Source organism: Raphanus sativus, unplaced genomic scaffold, assembly GCF_000801105.2.
Source record: "Raphanus sativus cultivar WK10039 unplaced genomic scaffold, ASM80110v3 Scaffold0095, whole genome shotgun sequence".
Lineage (NCBI taxonomy): Eukaryota > Viridiplantae > Streptophyta > Magnoliopsida > Brassicales > Brassicaceae > Raphanus > Raphanus sativus.
The window spans coordinates 50,343-68,084 of NW_026615416.1; the positions used below are offsets into that span (position 1 = coordinate 50,343).

A 17,742-nucleotide genomic window follows, 5' to 3' on the forward strand; every position below is an offset into this window, starting at 1 on the left:
TTTATAAAGTTGTTATTTTTATTTTAGTTTTTTAATTTTTTCTCCTTTTAAAATACTTTTGAACCATGCAAAAACATTTGTAATTTGTTAGTACAAACTGTTTAAATTTGCCAATTTTGTGAACTAAAATGTATACTTTGAATCACAAACATGTATTTGAGTAACCCGAGTCATACGTATATCTGAGCAATTTTTTCTGTAGCTTTGACAATTGCAACTGAACTCGAATTTAAAAGGGTTCAATTAAGTTTGCGAGGAGTTACTACTATAAACCGAATCTAAGAAAACCCGAAGTAAATTCGAACAAAACTCTAAAAATATATGAATGGAGAAAATTTTTATACTTCCGAAAAACTGAAACCCGAATAAAACCAAACCAAATCCGATTAGACACTTAAACATCCATGCTTAGTTCATGTGTTATCTTAGAACTCATAACTATTTCAAAATGAATCGACCACTACAAGAAAACAACAAATTTCCGATGGACGTATTTGACGAAAGTCTGTGTCTGTTGTGATGGATTCTAAAGTATATGTTTCATCGGATCAATTTTTCGAAAAACCATAAAAAAAATCTTTAAAATTTTCAGAAAACCAGTTTCTTAACAAATTTCTTTAAACATCTTTAATCGTAATTTTTCATTAGAAATTTTTTAAAAAAAATTCCAGACAAATTTCCAAAAAAGGTTATGTTGATAATTTTTGTTAGGTATTTGCCCAGAAAAATTTGGTTGAAAATTCATGAGAAATTTTCAAAAAATATAAAGAAAAGAAAGAATCGAAACTTTTAAAATATAGATAAATTTTAAAAACATTTTTAAAATAAATATTTATATATACAAATAACAAAAATTGAAATCTAAATTCCTAATCTAGTAGCCTAAACTAACAAATCATATATAAAACTAACAAATTTTAAATTTATATTAAATACTAAAATAAATTTAAAAAAAAATTGAAAATAAATTTTATTGAAAAATTTGTATAAAACGTTTTTGAAACATATAATAATAAAAAATATAAGAAGATCCATTTTTTTTTTGTTATCGACTACTACAAACTCATATAGACTCTGTAAACCAAACTGGATAAGAAGATACATATATCCACCTTTTTCATGTTTATCTCACAAACTTAACTTAGTCCACCAAATCTTAACTTCTTAGCTAATGAAATATTTTAGTTTTCAGATATTCCAGTCAATGGCATTTTGGTGAGAATTTCCGTTTTCGTTGACCTTTTGACAAACATATTTGAAATTCAATATGCAAACTGTGTGACTGGAAATATACATATACATATATGTATATATAATGTGTGTGTATTTTCTTAACTAATAAATTCACAAAAAAGCCACTAGAAAGTAAATATACTCCCCATAGCAACATCATTTTTCTTTCATGGTTAAAAAAATAAATAATTATCAAAAACAAATATAATATATTGTTTGAATTTTGACTAGTATATATATGTGCGTGTGTGCGTGGGATTATACTCCCCATAGCAACATCATATTCTTTCATTCTTGGTTAAAAATTAAACACTTATAGAAAATATAATATATTGTTTGAATTTTGACTAGTATTGAGAAAAAAATAGTAGTACTTGATTTTGTCTAAAATCCATGTTTCTTAAAAAAGCGAATTATCCAATTTGGTAACGTAATATTGATTCTGTAAATCTTGACCAGCATCGATACCAAGACCAAACTTGCCCCACACACACTATAAATGAATGGAATAAATATGGCTAACATATACAATACGAAGCAATCGCAAACTTTGAAACTCTAAACGAAATCGTCAAAATGAAAAACGTTTCTCTCAAAGCTTCACTCTTGATTTTCATTTTGGTCATCACATCTAGTAAGTATTTCTTTTGCTTTTAGAACAGTAGCGTTTGTGTTTCTTTGTCACAAATATAAATAGAGAAAACAAAACTTAACTGTTGAAACCCATTTTATTCATGTGAATGATGAAGATTTTGGAGTGGAAGCAAGAGAGTTAGCTGAAGCTGAAGTTATGGCCGGAAGTTCAAGTGACTCTACCAAAGGCAATACTCTGGATTCAGCACGTCCACCTTGCAAGAGGGACATCGATTGTAGCTTCGCATGTCCCAAGGGAGGATTCTGCAACAATCGCCTTGGGTCATGTGATTGTTTTTGATCATTATTCTAATCTAATTTTCATTAAAAAGAAGAAACGTATTGCCATCAATTCTTTAGACATTAATACACTCATTTTGTATTTCGAGATTAATATAATAAATCATATGCTTGAAATTCAATATGCAAACTTGGTTCGATCCAAATAAAACAAAACAGTTTTTTCAACGTTTACCACACTTGAGGCCTCTCCTTGCCAATAATAATCTTGACCTCGAAGAGACTGTTGCGTCTTCCTATTCTCCTCCACTTTCTTCACTGTCTAAAACAACAATGATTCAGGCACTGATGCTTCTTCCAAGACCGACTTTTCAAACTCTTTCTCACATCTTGATTCTGATTCATTTCAGTTTGCGCAAGTACTTTGAAACTCCAAGAGGTCTCAAGAACAGCTTTCCGCTTAGTCTACTATTGTCACTCTTTGCAGCAGAAGATCGAAACCCTGAAAGAGGCAAAGTTGTTATTAAGTGATGCTGCATCAACCAATGGCTTCTTTAATCCCAGAGAAAGCTTCTTTACAATTTAACGTGGCTTCTTGTTTTCTTTGCAAGCAGCTGAAACTTCATGTGAGTTCTTCACCAGACAAGTCTTTCTTTTTGAGATTGAGAAGGCAATGCAAGAGATAGTTTCTTCCTGCTCCCTCCGGTGTTACCAGATGTTTTTTCCTCGCAGAAACCAATCACTGCTTTTCATTTCCCAGTACCGTTCGAGGTATCATCAGTATCAGGACTCTCTTTATGTGTTATGCTCAACAAAGATTCCACCGGTAAGTTCGGCAACAATCGAATGCTAGTCAACACTGTAGATATGTTCAATGATGGTTGCCAAGCACCCCAACAGAAAGAAATATTCTTTGCATGTATTTTCATTGGTCGTTGATGGTAGATGGTTGCCAAGCACCCCAACAGAAAGAAATATTCTTTGCATGTATTTTCATTGGTCGTTGATGGTAGATATTAAACTCCAGCCAATGCTAGATGTTGCGGATTATTAGTAGAACTTACAGAAAATTTGATTGGTAAATATTTAATATAATCAAACATTTTGTATTACAAAATAACATAAAATAAGCTAGTGCATCTCTAATGCTAAAAATCAAAAGATTAATATCGAAATATTTCAACATTTTCATCCTTTTCCAGCAGAAGATATGTACATATGTTCAGCTTTTTCATGTTTATCCTCACAAACTTAACTTAGTCGATCAAATCTCAACTTTTCGGTTAATAAAATTAATTATTCATCGTTTCATCTTTGATTTTCATATTTTCGAAACAAAAACATCATTACCTACAAATTTAACTAACCAACAAGAAAATAAACTGCACAATACTGTTAATAAAATTCGAAAACAATATTTATTTTAAAACAAAGAAAAATTATAATAATGACAATTAAACTGAAATAGAGAAAATATTAGTTTTCATATATTTCAGTGCACCGAGAACTTCCTTTTCCGCTGACCTTTTGGACAAACATATTTGAAACTCAACATGCAGACTGTTTTACTGGAAATTCGACATTGCAAAACATCATTTGCTTTCATTTTTTGATTAAAAATAAACACCTATAGAAAATATAATATATTGTTTGACTAGTATTGAGAAAATATAGTAGTACTTGATTTTGTCTAAAATCCATGTTTCTGAAAAAGTGAATTATCCAATTTGGTAACGTAATATTGATTCTGTAAATCTTGACCAGTATCGATACCAAGACCGAACTTGCCCCACACACACTATAAATGTATGGAATACATATGGCTACATATACAATACGAAGCAATCGCAAACTTTGAAACTCTAAACGAAATCGTCAAAATGAAAAACGTTTCTCTCAAAGCTTCACTCTTGATTTTCATTTTGGTCATCACATCTAGTAAGTATTTCTTTTGCTTTTAGAACAGTAGCGTTTGTGTTTCTTTGTCACAAATATAAATAGAGAAAACAAAACTTAACTGTTGAAAACCCATTTTATTCATGTGAATGATGAAGATTTTGGAGTGGAAGCAAGAGAGTTAACTGAAGCTGAAGTTATGGCCGGAAGTTCAAGTGACGCTACCAAAGGCAATACTCTGGATTCAGCACGTCCACCTTGCAAGAGGGACATCGATTGTAGCTTCGCATGTCCCAAGGGAGGATTCTGCAACAATCGCCTTGGGTCATGTGATTGTTTTTGATCATTATTCTAATCTAATTTTCATTAAAAAGAAGAAACGTATTGCCATCAATTCTTTAGACTTTAATACACTCATTTTGTATTTCGAGATTAATATAATAAATCATATGCTTGAAATTCAATATGCAAACTTGGTTCGATCCAAATAAAACAAAACAGTTTTTTCAACGTTGCGGATTATTAGAAGAACTTACAGAAAATTGATTGGTAAATATATAATATAATATAATATTGTTACAAAAAAAAATATAATATAATCAAACATTTTGTATTACAAAATAACATAAAATAAGCTAGTGAATCTCTAATGCTAAAAATCAAAACATTAATCTTGAAATATTTCAACATTTTCATCCTTTTCCAGCAGAAGATATGTACATATGTTCAGCTTTTTCATGTTTTTTTTTTGCTAAACAGCTTTTTCATGTTTATCTCACTGACTTAATTTAGTCGACCAGATCTTAACTTCTCAGTTAATAAAACCATTACTCATCGTTTCATCTTTGATTTTTATACATTTCAAACAAAAACATCATTACCTACACATTTAACTAACCAATAAAAAAATAAACTGCACAATACTCATAATAAAATTCGAAAATAATACTTATTTTGAAACATTTTGAAACAAAAAATTTTTACGACAATGACAATTAAACTGAAATAGAGAGAATGTTAATTTTCATATATTTCAACCAATGGCACCGAGAATTTCCTTTACCGTTGACCTTTTTGACAAACATATTTGAAATTCAACATGCAGACTGTTTTACTGGAAATTCGACATTGCAACATCATTTGCTTTCATTTTTGGTTAAAGTTAAACATTTATAGAAAATATAATAAATTGTTTGAATTTTGACTAGTATTAAGTAAAAATAGTAGTACTGTACTTGATTTTATCTAAAATCCATGTTTCTGGAAAAAAAAAGCGAATTTTCCAATTTGGTAACGTAATATTGATTCTGTAAATCTTGACCAGTATTGATACCAAGACCAGACTTGCCCCACACACACTATAAATGGATGGAATACATATGGCTAAATACAATACGAAGCAATTGCAAACTTTGAAACTATAAACCAAACCGTGAAGATGAAGAACGTTTCCCTCAAAGCTTCACTCTTGATTTTCATTTTGGTCATCACATCTAGTAAGTATTTCTTTTGCTTTTAGAACAGTACCGTTTGGTTTCTTTTCACAAATATAAACAGAGAAAACAAAACTCAACTGTTGAAACCCATTTTGTTTATGTGAATGATGGAGAAGATTTTGAATTGGAAGCAAGAGAGTTAACTGAAGTTGAAGTTATGGTCGGAAGTTCAAGTGACGCTACCAAAAGCAATACTCTGGATTCAGCACATCCACCTTGCAAGGGGGACGTCGATTGTAGCTTCCAATGTCCCAAGGGAGGATTCTGCAACGTCTATGGGTTATGTGATTGTTTGTGATCATTATCCTAAATCTAATTTTCATATAAAAATACGTATTGCGATCAAAGCTTTAGACTTTATTACATTCATTTTGTATTTCGAGATTTTATTAATATAATAAACTATATGCTTGAAATTCAATATGCAAACTTGACTCATTACAAGCAAAACAAAACAGTTTTTTTTTCAAGGTTTACCACACTTGAGGCCTCTCCTTGCCAATGATAATCTTGACCTCGAAGAGACTGTTGTTTCATCCTCTTCTCCTCCACTTTCTTCACTGTCTAGAACAACAATGGATTCAGGCATTGATGCTTCGTCCAAGACCGACTTTTCAATCTCTTCACCCCAACTACTCACATCTTGATTCTGATTCATTTCAGTTTGCGCAAGTACCTCTGCTTTGCTAACTTCATTCAACTGTGAAACTCCAAGAGGTCTCAAGGACAGCTTTCCGCTTAGTCTACTGTTGACACTCTTTGCAGTAGAAGATCGAAAACCTGAAGAGGCCAAGTTGTTATTAAGTGATGCTGCATCAACCAATGGTTTCTTTAACCCCAGAGAAAGCTTTTTCCCAATGGAGTGTGGTTTCTTGTTTTCTTTGCAAGCAGGTGAAACTTCACGTGTGAGTTCTTCACCACACAAATCTTTCATTTGAGATTGAGAAGGCAATGCAAGAGATAGCTTCTTCCTGCTCCCTCCGGATGTGTTTGCCTCGCGGAAACTAATCACTGCTTTTCTTTTTCCAGTACCATCCATTTGCTGATCAGTGACACGACTCTCTTTACCAGTTATGCTCAACGAAGACTCCACTGCTAACTTGGGCTTAATTCCACTTTCAGAAACCTTCTCATCTTCATGACTCTAAAGAAACAAAAAGGAAGCAACACTGGAACTTATATGAACACACAAAATCAACATTTGCTCATATGAATATAACTAACTAAGAACCTTAACCTCCGCTGCTATTGGTGTTTCCTGAGTTTGGAGGCTGGTGCTGCTTCCATCACCAGCCTTGTTAACAACCTTTACAGCATACTTGTCTGTCATCTCCCGTGCCTTATAATCAAAAGCTTGTCTATTGTATTTGTACTCCCTGCTCTGAGACGAAAGAAACAAGGCCAGCAATCAAAAGAGAATCCACTGAGAGAAAATGAGTTTGCAGAGGGGGCAAAGACTTACAACATCACACATCAAGCCATCATCTGGATTAGGTTCAGTAAGCAACAATCGAATGCTAGTCAACACTGTAGATATGTTCAATGATGGTTGCCAAGCACCCTGTGCTCAAAAAAATCAGAAACAAATTTCATTACTAGTGCTGCTGTATAGCTTTCATGTATTCTATAATATCAAATCAACAAGAGCGCCTTAAGGAATGGAGGAATAAACAGAGTGTCTGTGACCTACTATTACCTTGGGAGGGAGATTCAAGATGTCGAGGCAAATCCGTCCACTGTTATCGATGTTTGGGTGGTAGATCGGTGTTGCAAAGGACACAATCGGAGGCTGAAACGGATATCTGATAAGAGCCAAGAGAAACCAAAATCAACATCTCACACTAAATAACAGAGCTAGAGATCGTACTAACAACAACCTCTCTGGAATCTGAATCTTCACGTCGAAGATTCCACTAGCATAAACAGTATCTTCAGGTCCTTCCATCTCTGTGGAAACAAAGAGAGAGAGACAGGGGGTTAGTTAAATCGGATATTTGAAATCTGGAAACGAAAGAGAGAGAGAGAGAAAAGGGAAATTGAGGAAGCGAACGAGCATCGATTGAGGAGAAAGATGAGAGATCGCCGGAGCCAGAAGCGGCGGAGGAGAGGTGTGGAAACGAAGCGCCGTGAGGTGGATCCGAGAGGAGAAGCTTCACCTCTTTCTGCATCCTCATGCTTAATCTCGCTGCTTGAGCCATTGGGAGTTGTAAGGCTTTTGCTTCGCTTCGCTTCGCTTCGCTTCGCTTCCGATTTTGAGACTTTTTTTTTTCTTTTGAGAAACTTCTGAAGAGGCAAAATGGGATTTTTTGTGCCGAGATTTGGCACTGGCGGGAAGATTTTGGATTTTGGGGGATTTGATGGAAAAACCTCTGACATGAACCGTTCGTTAGATGATAGATTCCATTTTACACGATTCAACGGCTCGGATCTGTTTTAACTTTGAGGAGAAAAATAAAAATAATTGTTGACAGTGGGATTTGAACCCACGCCCTTTCGGACCAGAACCTTAATCTGGCGCCTTAGACCAACTCGGCCATATCAACTTTTGTTATTTCCATTTTCTCAATAGATATATATAATACATATTTAAGGTAAGAGGCTAGGCTAGGAATAAAGCAATAGCTGACAATCCAATTATCCAGTGACAGCTTAAATTAGGCTTCATTTTAGATTGGTTTTTGGTTGTTTGAAAGCAAACTAGAAAAATCCTTGTTTGGGTGAAGAGTCATAGTTAGTTACTGTTTCAATAAAATATTATTTGAAAAAATTATTGAAGAATCTAATTTAACCTTCTATATTTTTTATCATTCACTGAAGAACCAAATGAAAAACACACTTTGGTTTTCTAATTTTTAATGAGTGTAAGCAATACATTCAAACTAAAACCAAGCAATACATAGTCTATGATAGGTATACATAGAACTATACAAAGTCTGGTAAAATCATATAACGATTAAAGGGTGTGACGCTGAAGTTCAGATTATACAATCAAATATCATTGGTTTTATAAAATCATGTATGGAGTATCTTTGTTTTTAGGAATAAGAGACATTTTATTTGGTAAGTTTTGACAGAATGTATTGCGACGACCGAAAAATTCGTCTATAAACATCTGGACACTGACAGAAATTATTTTTTGAAGAAACTGTTGACCAATTTCTTTTTAAATGTTTTCCGTTCAAATAATCTTTATTTATCAAAACATGAACTTTTGTTTGCAAGAAGAAAATGTGGCCTATATAACACCACTTATTGAGATATTCTTATAGATTTTATGGTACATTTGGAAATTACATAGTGACAGCTTTTAATGGAGAGAATGTATCACCAATTGACAAAGTTTTTAACGGAGATAATGTAACACCAATTAAAGTCGTTGCTTCCTTCCATAGATCCAAATGGACTATTGCCAAGTTAGTAACATGAAGCACCTGCATGGGTCCTACACTTGCCCGCGACACCGCAAAAGCAAAGCCACGTCACCCCGTCTCACTGTCAACACTTACTACAATACTATTTCCCATTTCATTTTGCCTATCTATTTTGTTTATATAAACCCACAAGCTGCCTCCTTAATTTTTCTTTACCAACAGCAAACATATAAATCAAAAAGAAAAAGAAAAAAAAAAAAGAGAGAAAAAAATGGAGGACAAAAATAATAACACAAACGTGATCGCACCTTTCGTTGCGAAGACATATCAGATGGTCAACGATCCTTCGACCGATTGGCTCATCACCTGGGGACCTGCCCACAACAGCTTCGTCGTCGCTGACCCTCTCGACTTCTCTCAACGCATCCTCCCTGCTTATTTCAAACACAACAACTTCAGCAGCTTCGTTCGTCAGCTCAACACCTACGGGTTTAGAAAAGTGGATCCGGACCGGTGGGAGTTCGCGAACGAGCATTTCCTCAGAGGTCAGAAGCACCTTCTCAAGAACATAGGGCGTAGGAAACACGCGCGTGGGATGATGTACGGTCAGGAGGTGGAGGACAACGGCGAGGTCGTGAAGGAGATCGAACGGTTGAAAGATGAGCAGAGGGAGCTCGAGCTGGAGATTGAGAAGATGAGCCAACGGATCGAGGCGACGGAGAAGAGGCCGGAGCAGATGATGGCGTTTCTCTACAAGGTCGTTGACGATCCCGACCTCCTCCCGAGGATGATGCTCGAGAAGGAGCGGACAAAGCAAGTCTCCGACAAGAAGAAGCGCCGTGTCACGGTGAAGTCAGAGGATCAAGAGGAAGAAAACGGGAGGGTCTTTGGCGTGGTCCCACCGTCGCCTTCACCGCCGGAGAATTCGATGGGATGGGTTGTTCCGATGCGATTTGGTAGTTACAACGAGACGGGTCTGGTGGTGAACTCGATGATTTCCACTTCGTCGAGGTCGTCATCGTTAACGTCGACGTTGTCGTTGCCGGATAGCGTAAACGGAGGATGTGGGAGTGTTCAGGGAGAGACAAGGGACAAAGAAGCGGCGACGTTTGGAGGAGTGGTAGAGTCAAATCCACAAACACCACCTTATCCGTTTTCTTTATTTCGAGGTGGCTTTTAGGCTAGCTTCACATGAAATATGATCTTCCGTTCTTCTTAATATTATTATTTTTTTTTTTGTCACTTTTTTCTTAAATTATTTGTAATGTATAACCAACCAAAAAATAAATAGGACAGATCGATAGTTATTACTCCTTCTGTTTTATTATAAATGTTATTTTAGACTTTTACACACAGATTAATAAATCATTTAATTTTGCATATTTTCAATAAAAAATCATTATTACCCATATAACTCAACCAATAGAAAAATAAAATAGAGAATAAAATTAATAAATTCTGCATTGAAATGCTAAAACGACACTTATTTTGCAACGAAAAATTTTCTCTACAACGACACTTATTGAGAAACGGAGGGAGTAGTTTCGTGAGTATTAGGACAGCGAGACAGTGTTAGTAGTCGTATCGTTTTACAGAAAGTTGACGGTATATATTCTGGAGATTATATTGTTAAAAGGTTAATACGTTAAGTTTTTTTTTTGTAAGTCTTTTCAGGGGGTTTGTAATTTATTCACACTTTGTAATAACAACAATTCTGATCTTCTTGATTTGGTTTTGGTTTTGGAATTGAAGTACTAGAGCTATTTCTCTTTTGTAATAACAACAAAATAGGCTCCACTTTCTTGCTTTCTTAGACTTCAAAGTCTTTTATGAAACTATTTTAAGTGAATATTTGATATTCAAACTTTGTCCAAATGGATTTCACTTTATAGTGAATACTTTTTGGTGGAAGTCTGCTTCAGTTTGTGGTTAATACTTGTGTGTAAAAGCATGCTTTCATTCTTTAAAACTGGAATCAAATACCTTCATAATGCAAGCAAATATTTTAGAAGCCAGATTTCAATTCATTATATTAGAAATGCGACGAATAGGACGAACGCTCGTGTTTTCTTTAAAACCTTTGTTTTCACTTCAAAATTGCAATATAAGTTCATGCCTACATTTTTGAAGCACGATAGCATATAGTATTAAATAGAAAACAGGAGACTATCATAGCTGTTTTCATATTTCTTCAAGAAAGCTTAGACCTAATTCAAAGTATCTAAGTCATTATGTTAATTACTCTTATCATGAGTTATTCTTTTCACTTTAAGGACCACAAATACATACAATACAAAGATGACATTTTATTGACGAACACGTGAGTTGTGATTTCAAATAAATTTTTGGTTCTTGTCTTCTCTGTTAGTTTACTTTATTTTCGTATTCTTTGTTAGAAGTTAGAACATTTGTTTTCTTCGTATAATTTAAATTAGTAGATTATCGTCTTCAGTTTTTGCGTGTGGCAATTGTATTATAAACCTTGTTTTTATTGAGTTTACTCAACATTATGTTAAAAGTTTCCATCCATTACTTGCTCATTTGACAAAATGTTTTTGTGGTGCTAGAAAACTGTTTCTAAGAAAGCTTCCAGTAGCTAAAAGACATGATTAGTTAAGATTTTTAGTTATGTTTGTAAATACAGATTCTATAAAAACATTATTTTGCAGAAAATTAAAAATACATTTAACGTATAATTCAAAATGGAATATTAGACTAGTCTTATACTCCCCAGCTGTTTAGAGCTGATTATTAAAATCAGTAGAAACATTGCCTATGTTCTTGCCGCAGTCGAGCCGACACTAAGGGGCTGTTATTGGATTATATATTTATAAAGAGTGATCAAGATTTAGATCTCCTAATAATTCTAGTGTTATTCAGTTATAACTTTTCAAAACTATATTAAATTCTGATGTTATTGGTTTATGAATTTGTAATAAGTTGTTAAAAGTTTATAAAAATTTGGAGTTATTAGATTTGTTATTTTATGAAGTCAACAAAACTCTTGTGTTATTGAGAAAAATATAAAGTAACTGACGTTTTTATGATTTAGAAATCCGTTGTTATTCATTTATTGATTCTACATACTTTTCTTCACAAAATTTGTTTAGCAAAGTATCGCATATTGATGTTGTATTCTCATATACTTTTTATAATTTATCCACATTCAAACTAATTAATAGCAGTAGAAAAGAAATTCGATTTTGGTAGTAACACGTGGATGATCTGGGAAATGGCCACCATGGACTGTAACGACTCTCATTCATTTACCCCAAAGGTCAATTAAGTACAAACCTATTTAGCCAGAAGCATAAACTAATCGATAATAAAAAAATTAGAAATTAGTCAATGAAATTCTTAAGAAAGTGGATGATCTGAGAAATGGACACATGGACTTTTGATAAAATTAAAACTTAAAAAAAGAAAGATGTGAACTACAAGAAAAAAAAAGTGAACTTCTGTAAAGATGTAAATACGAGAGTAGCAAAGAAAGAACAAGAAATATAGTATAAACTGGAAAAATAAAGAGGATAACAACAAAGATAACAACACAATATTTAAAGATACTCTTCATAAGTTTATAATTATCTTTCGGATAAAGAACCTAACAGTTTAATAAACTCTTCGACAAACTTTTAAGAAAGTACAAAAATCATCATAACTCTTTTAAAATACAGAAACTAAAAAATCATCAAAACTCTTTTTTAATCACAAACCAATACCAGCCCCTAACTAAGAAGTCGACGAAGCACTCACTCAGATTCGGGCCAACACGAGGATCCACTTTTACTGTCTCCTTATATGATTTATGCTAATGATGCATTGTAAAATTTTCATAAAGTGCAGTTGGCCACGGGACTTTGGTCGGGCCAAAACGTTTCGAACGCGCATTGGGTTACAGAGAGTCTTAAAACAAGGATTGATTTAACTAGACCGGCATGGACCACCTGATGTCTCACACATGGACGCGTGTCAACGCCAGATAATGGTAGGATATTAAAATCTATTCATAAGATGTGCTGGTCCCACAACAATATTGTCGGATCTACGCTAAGCAAACATCAAGTACACTGTAGCAATTTTTGTTGTTCATTATCGATTTTTTTTTTTGAACTTCATGATCAAATTGACAACTACGATTGTTTCGTTATCATTTTAAAATTTGTAAGGATTGGCATTTTGATAATCTGTGATCTAAAAGTTAATTTATATTATTGAATATTTAATCAGATTTTACATAGTTCATTTCAGATGTTGAGAGAGATTATACTCAAAATACAAAAACATGTACATACATAATTATTTTTGTCTTTATGTTGATGTAGTTTTTTTTTTAAATATACATACAAAAACTACATACACAATTCTTTTTTGTATTTATGTTGATGTACTTTTATTTTTTTAAATATATATTATCTATTATGAATAATTTTATTTAAACATTTGCCAAATATATCTCCTTTTTAGTACAGAAATAGTCAACATATCAATCCACGCCTAATAATTTTCTACTGAATTCGAATAAATTGCTGATGGTCTAGCATCCATTAAAACTATTCGTTATGCTCTTATGGATTGGGTAACCCCATTTAGTAATCAAAGTAGTATTTCGTCCAAATCAAAGACGTCAGATTGAATATAAATGGAAATATATACCTCCAAAGAAAGAAAATATTTTAGGAGGTCGCAGTCTCTTAGGATCTGGCGATTTAAGGACCATACTTTGATGCTACAAATTGTTTATTCAACCCACATAAACTTTTATAGTGCACCTAACATGTGGCTAGCATTTTACCCACGTCCTCTTATGTTAAATCTACATAGTTTATGTATTACTTAATTGGGTAGATGTTTTTGTATTAGGGGTTGTTGTTCTATTTTGATTGGATTAAAGGTTTTAATTCTTAACCAAACAATCTTTGTCCTTTGAAAGTGCTTTCCTTTTTAAAAGTTATATTTTTATAATAAAATATATGTTGTGACACTTAGTGCCACTTCATTTGGTTATAGTAAAGTCATATCAAGTCGATATCAAAAGAAAGGGGAAAACATCAAAATAGGTTGTGACTGTTTGCAAGTTATATCTTTTTCTTTTAAATATTTTCGAATAATAAGTCAAAAAAAAAATTTATCAACTACATCTACTATAAATCACACATTTAGATATGATCACATTAAGATGATATTATAATATACAATTAACTATATGAATCATATGATTAATATGATAACATTCATGAACTAACCTCCCTATGCTTGTTGGATCTGTTCAGAGATCGAAAGGATCTTTTTATATTCTCCGAGCCAAACCCACAAAGTGACTATAATGAACGAACGGTGTACGTTACCTTTCTCCTGGTCTTTGGCCATATACGACCAACAAACTTACCAACCAAGTTTGTACGCTGTACTTATGTTACCTTCTCGGTAGGTAATATTCCAACCGTGTGAAGCAAATTTCCAAGAACTCTAGCAACCATGGACTTACCTGTTAGCAACAAAACAAAACAAGTATATAGTTATGCATTGGTTTGATGTAAAGACTGAGAACCATCAATGTACATTCTTCTACTCTAACATGTGCCAGGATTTCCAAGAAACACCATGCGAGGAGTTCTTCCAGTTCCGATGTTAATGTTATTTATGGAGTCAACTAACGTACACATCAATTGTGATAATGGAATTGATTTCCATGATCTCGTACGTTAATCTATTATATAATGAGGGGGTTGGGGCTCTCCCTTTACGCCACGTCAGCATATTATGGACTCCACCTCTATGATTTTTTTTCAAAAAACGAATGGGCTAAAGTGGGCTGCGTCACGTATGGTGTTATATGATTTATATGATTTTTTGGGCCCACTGCTTAATTTTCCAGCCACCCACAAGTTATGTGATTTATGTTAGACAGAAGTTCTTTTCAATTTCTCCATATCGTGGTCCAACGGAGCAGTAGAAGGTTTTATCGTCATCATTGGCTGAGAACTAGGGTTAGCCACCCCGTAAAGTTCTGCGACCTTGAACAAAAATATTCTTCCTTATCTTTATTTGGTTTACGTTACACGATATGATTTCCCAACGAATATCTATGGCACTCTTAATCTCCTCCTATCTCTCCATCTCCCCCTCTTTATTCATATACGATCAAAAACTCCGTCTCCACCGTTTCATAACCGACACAACCGATGTAGCTATATATAGATGATGATAAAGGCTGGGCTCCGACATCTCATATCATATTGGTATTGTACAGCTTCCATTACCACTTGAAAATGTCTGCCTACTATGCTGTTGTTGCTCAATCCACCATTCTTCACGCCACCTTCGACGATGTCCACATCGGTAGATCGTCACAGTTCATTCTTGGTCGCCTCCTCAGCTTCTGGATACACGAAACATCAAAAAGAATGGAGAAGGTATGGACATACTCCCTCACACATGAATGTGTTGTTCCATCAATTCTTACTCGACATACAAACATTTTGTTTAGCAAGTTTTCTCTTACTCCTGAATGTACTGGTTTAATGAGTTTACTCTTCTGTCTGACTGTGCAGGATTCTGCGGGTTGCCCCAGCTACTGTTGCTAATCAGTACCATCACTCTCTACCAACCAGTGCCATAGCAAAGTTGATCAAGATGGAGTTGGGCGCTGCACTAATATGTACAAAATTGCAGATTACCCTTTTGTTATCTGTTTCATCAGCACCACCATTGACGAAGTCCTTACCACTGCCCTTGTCATCAACCTTCAGAAGTTCGACCATCTCCTGGCTCTGGCAAACACTAACTTAGAACTTCCTGGTATAGTGTTTAATTCACTTTTCATGTCTAAAATAACCAATCCCCTACGTTTATATTAGCTAATAATTCAAAACTTTTTTTTTTTGGAAATTTCAGATGTTGTTAGCCTAATACGATCCATGCAAGGCTCTGATCTCAGCAACTACACGAGTTGTGATCCATTTTTCATTGACGTAAGGCCTCAGGACACCTTTTAATAGTTTTCATTACCTCCATTTGCTCCTCTTTTGAAATAACTTCCTACTCGCCTACAACAGAGCCTCGGTGGTGTACTTGTCTTTGTTGCCTTACGATGATTAGAATGGCTATTAGTTACAGGAAGGGATAAAGACATCATCCAAGTGCAATTGGTTGATTGTAAATAACACTTGCTTATATACATTATACTAAGTTGACCCCCAAAAAAATATACATTATAATATAATTGTATATTTTTCTACATGTACAACATTTTCATAAATAAAGCCATTAAAAACAATTGGAACATCTAAAAGTCGTATGTGTATGAATATATATCCTATTAAAAACAACTAAAATAATTCTGAACACAACATGGACTCATTGAGCCTCTTAACCCTCCTCTACAGATCCCAGACATTGCAATACTCTTAACTCATCCGATTAAGAAGCTAGAGTGCCATAACCGCAGCAGCTGTTTCAATATAAATAAAATCTTCAAAAACAGACTAAATCATACAACCCACAAAACACAACTACTTTATCACTCACGCCATACATGGAGTCAAGCAAAGCGGATATTAACAAAATACGAAACCCCCGCGCTTGCGCGGGGGGCATGCCCCCTAGTTTGTAAAGTAATAATGTGACTTTGACCAAGTCCACAACTATTAGTATACTTTGCTTGGGCTTATAGTTTTTGTATTTGATTACAGATTTAATTTTAATTTCTAGCCCAGTTATCCAAAGTGAATATTTGTTAAATTTATATTTAATCAAACAAAACAAAAGCTTTATAAGTTTTTTATATCACTCACTTTAGACCTCCATTTTTCATTCAAAACAACTCCGATTTTGACCAACATATACACTAAGTCATACTCCCTCTGTTTTTTAAAGATGCATGTTTTAGGAATTTTTTTTGTTTCAAAAAGATGTATTTTTCATATTTTCAATGTAATTTTTATCAACTAATTATGAATAATTGTGAATCTCAAAAACATTAATTGCATTTCTTGAAATTTTATTGGTTTAGAAATATAGGAAATATAAAATAACAAAAAACTATGCACTAATAAGTAGATTTTAATATGTTTTATTAAAAAATGTGAAAATCTCAAAACATGTATTATTTAAAAACAGAGGAAGTATTATTTATGGTGACAATTACATTGAGCCCAAATTCCGGTCCTTCCGACGGACATCTTCGTCGAAAAACTCATCGAAAAATGCTCCCCACCACTTAGTGAAAAACGAATTCCAACACTTAATCCTAGGTGATATGTTTGATAAGCATATGAAGGCCATATTACATATTCGTCAAGGTGAAAAGAAAAATGAATAATGTAAAATTGGTTTATTAAGTGAGCGTGTACACACAGAAGGACACTTTTCTCTTTGAGCGCAAGTGAAGTGAGCGTGTAAAACATGGTTTATTAATCTTTATCAATAATATGAGATTGTATGATTCTATCTCTCGGGTGCAAATAGAATAGTTTATGTGACTAGAAAATGACTTCGTGTGTTAAAGATAAATAAAGTTCTAATTTCGTCTAGTACACGTCGTCATTAGCAAACTTCACCTGAAGTTTGTTATGCAAACTGCCAATTCATTTCACCAGTTTATTTTTGTGTTTTGTGTTGAAATCCTAATAAATGAAACAAGTATCAGATATTTCTTTTTACCAGAAAAAAGTATCAGATATTTCTTTTCGAATTAGCCAACAATTTTTTCTTTTCAAAAGGAAATAAGCATCAGACAAATTTTTCCAATTTTTTTCCGACAAAAAAAAGTTTATTTTCGTTTTTGTTTCCTAAATAGTCTCAAAGATCAAAATGACCAAATTCGATTTTATTAAAGGTTTATGCCAATTATATCTTCATTTATAATTTTA

At 33.6% G+C, this 17,742-nt stretch overlaps 4 protein-coding genes, 1 non-coding gene and 2 pseudogenes across 6 annotated transcripts; 4 read left to right on the forward strand and 3 right to left on the reverse strand.

The window, feature by feature from the left end:
- The first annotated feature begins 1,781 nt into the window (after positions 1 to 1,781).
- LOC130501086 (putative defensin-like protein 257) lies at positions 1,782 to 2,217 on the forward strand. The gene is made up of 2 exons (XM_056995979.1): positions 1,782 to 1,867; positions 1,983 to 2,217. The coding sequence occupies exons 1-2, from the start codon at positions 1,810 to 1,812 to the stop codon at positions 2,165 to 2,167; spliced, it is 243 nt and encodes an 80-aa protein (XP_056851959.1). The 5' UTR covers positions 1,782 to 1,809; the 3' UTR covers positions 2,168 to 2,217.
- A 113-nt stretch (positions 2,218 to 2,330) lies between these two features.
- On the reverse strand, positions 2,331 to 3,035 carry LOC130501087 (probable ubiquitin-conjugating enzyme E2 37; annotated as a pseudogene).
- Positions 3,036 to 3,914: 879 nt separating this feature from the next.
- Positions 3,915 to 4,412, forward strand: LOC130501083 (putative defensin-like protein 257). Its single transcript, XM_056995978.1, has 2 exons — positions 3,915 to 4,044; positions 4,161 to 4,412. The coding sequence occupies exons 1-2, from the start codon at positions 3,915 to 3,917 to the stop codon at positions 4,343 to 4,345; spliced, it is 315 nt and encodes a 104-aa protein (XP_056851958.1). The 3' UTR covers positions 4,346 to 4,412.
- Positions 4,413 to 5,370: 958 nt separating this feature from the next.
- On the forward strand, positions 5,371 to 5,898 carry LOC130501089 (putative defensin-like protein 257; annotated as a pseudogene).
- LOC108860731 (probable ubiquitin-conjugating enzyme E2 37) lies at positions 5,855 to 7,821 on the reverse strand. Of its 2 annotated transcripts, none has more exons than XM_056995981.1 (6): positions 7,549 to 7,821; positions 7,376 to 7,445; positions 7,195 to 7,300; positions 6,961 to 7,059; positions 6,736 to 6,879; positions 5,855 to 6,642 (listed from the first exon to the last, which is right to left on the reverse strand). In XM_056995981.1, exons 1-6 carry the CDS (start codon positions 7,694 to 7,696, stop codon positions 5,965 to 5,967), a joined length of 1,245 nt encoding a protein of 414 aa, XP_056851961.1. In that variant the 5' UTR covers positions 7,697 to 7,821; the 3' UTR covers positions 5,855 to 5,964. The 2 variants fall into 2 exon arrangements, with proteins under 2 accessions (XP_056851961.1, XP_018490084.2); XM_018634582.2 differs by having other exon boundaries at positions 5,857 to 6,642; positions 6,730 to 6,879; positions 7,549 to 7,818.
- A 139-nt stretch (positions 7,822 to 7,960) lies between these two features.
- Positions 7,961 to 8,041, reverse strand: TRNAL-AAG (transfer RNA leucine (anticodon AAG)). The gene has a single exon. It is a non-coding gene; the product is annotated as a tRNA-Leu (tRNA).
- A 662-nt stretch (positions 8,042 to 8,703) lies between these two features.
- On the forward strand, positions 8,704 to 10,191 carry LOC108861267 (heat stress transcription factor C-1). The gene has a single exon (XM_018635101.2). The coding sequence runs from the start codon at positions 9,141 to 9,143 to the stop codon at positions 10,047 to 10,049; it is 909 nt and encodes a 302-aa protein (XP_018490603.1). The 5' UTR covers positions 8,704 to 9,140; the 3' UTR covers positions 10,050 to 10,191.
- The last annotated feature ends 7,551 nt before the right edge of the window (positions 10,192 to 17,742 follow it).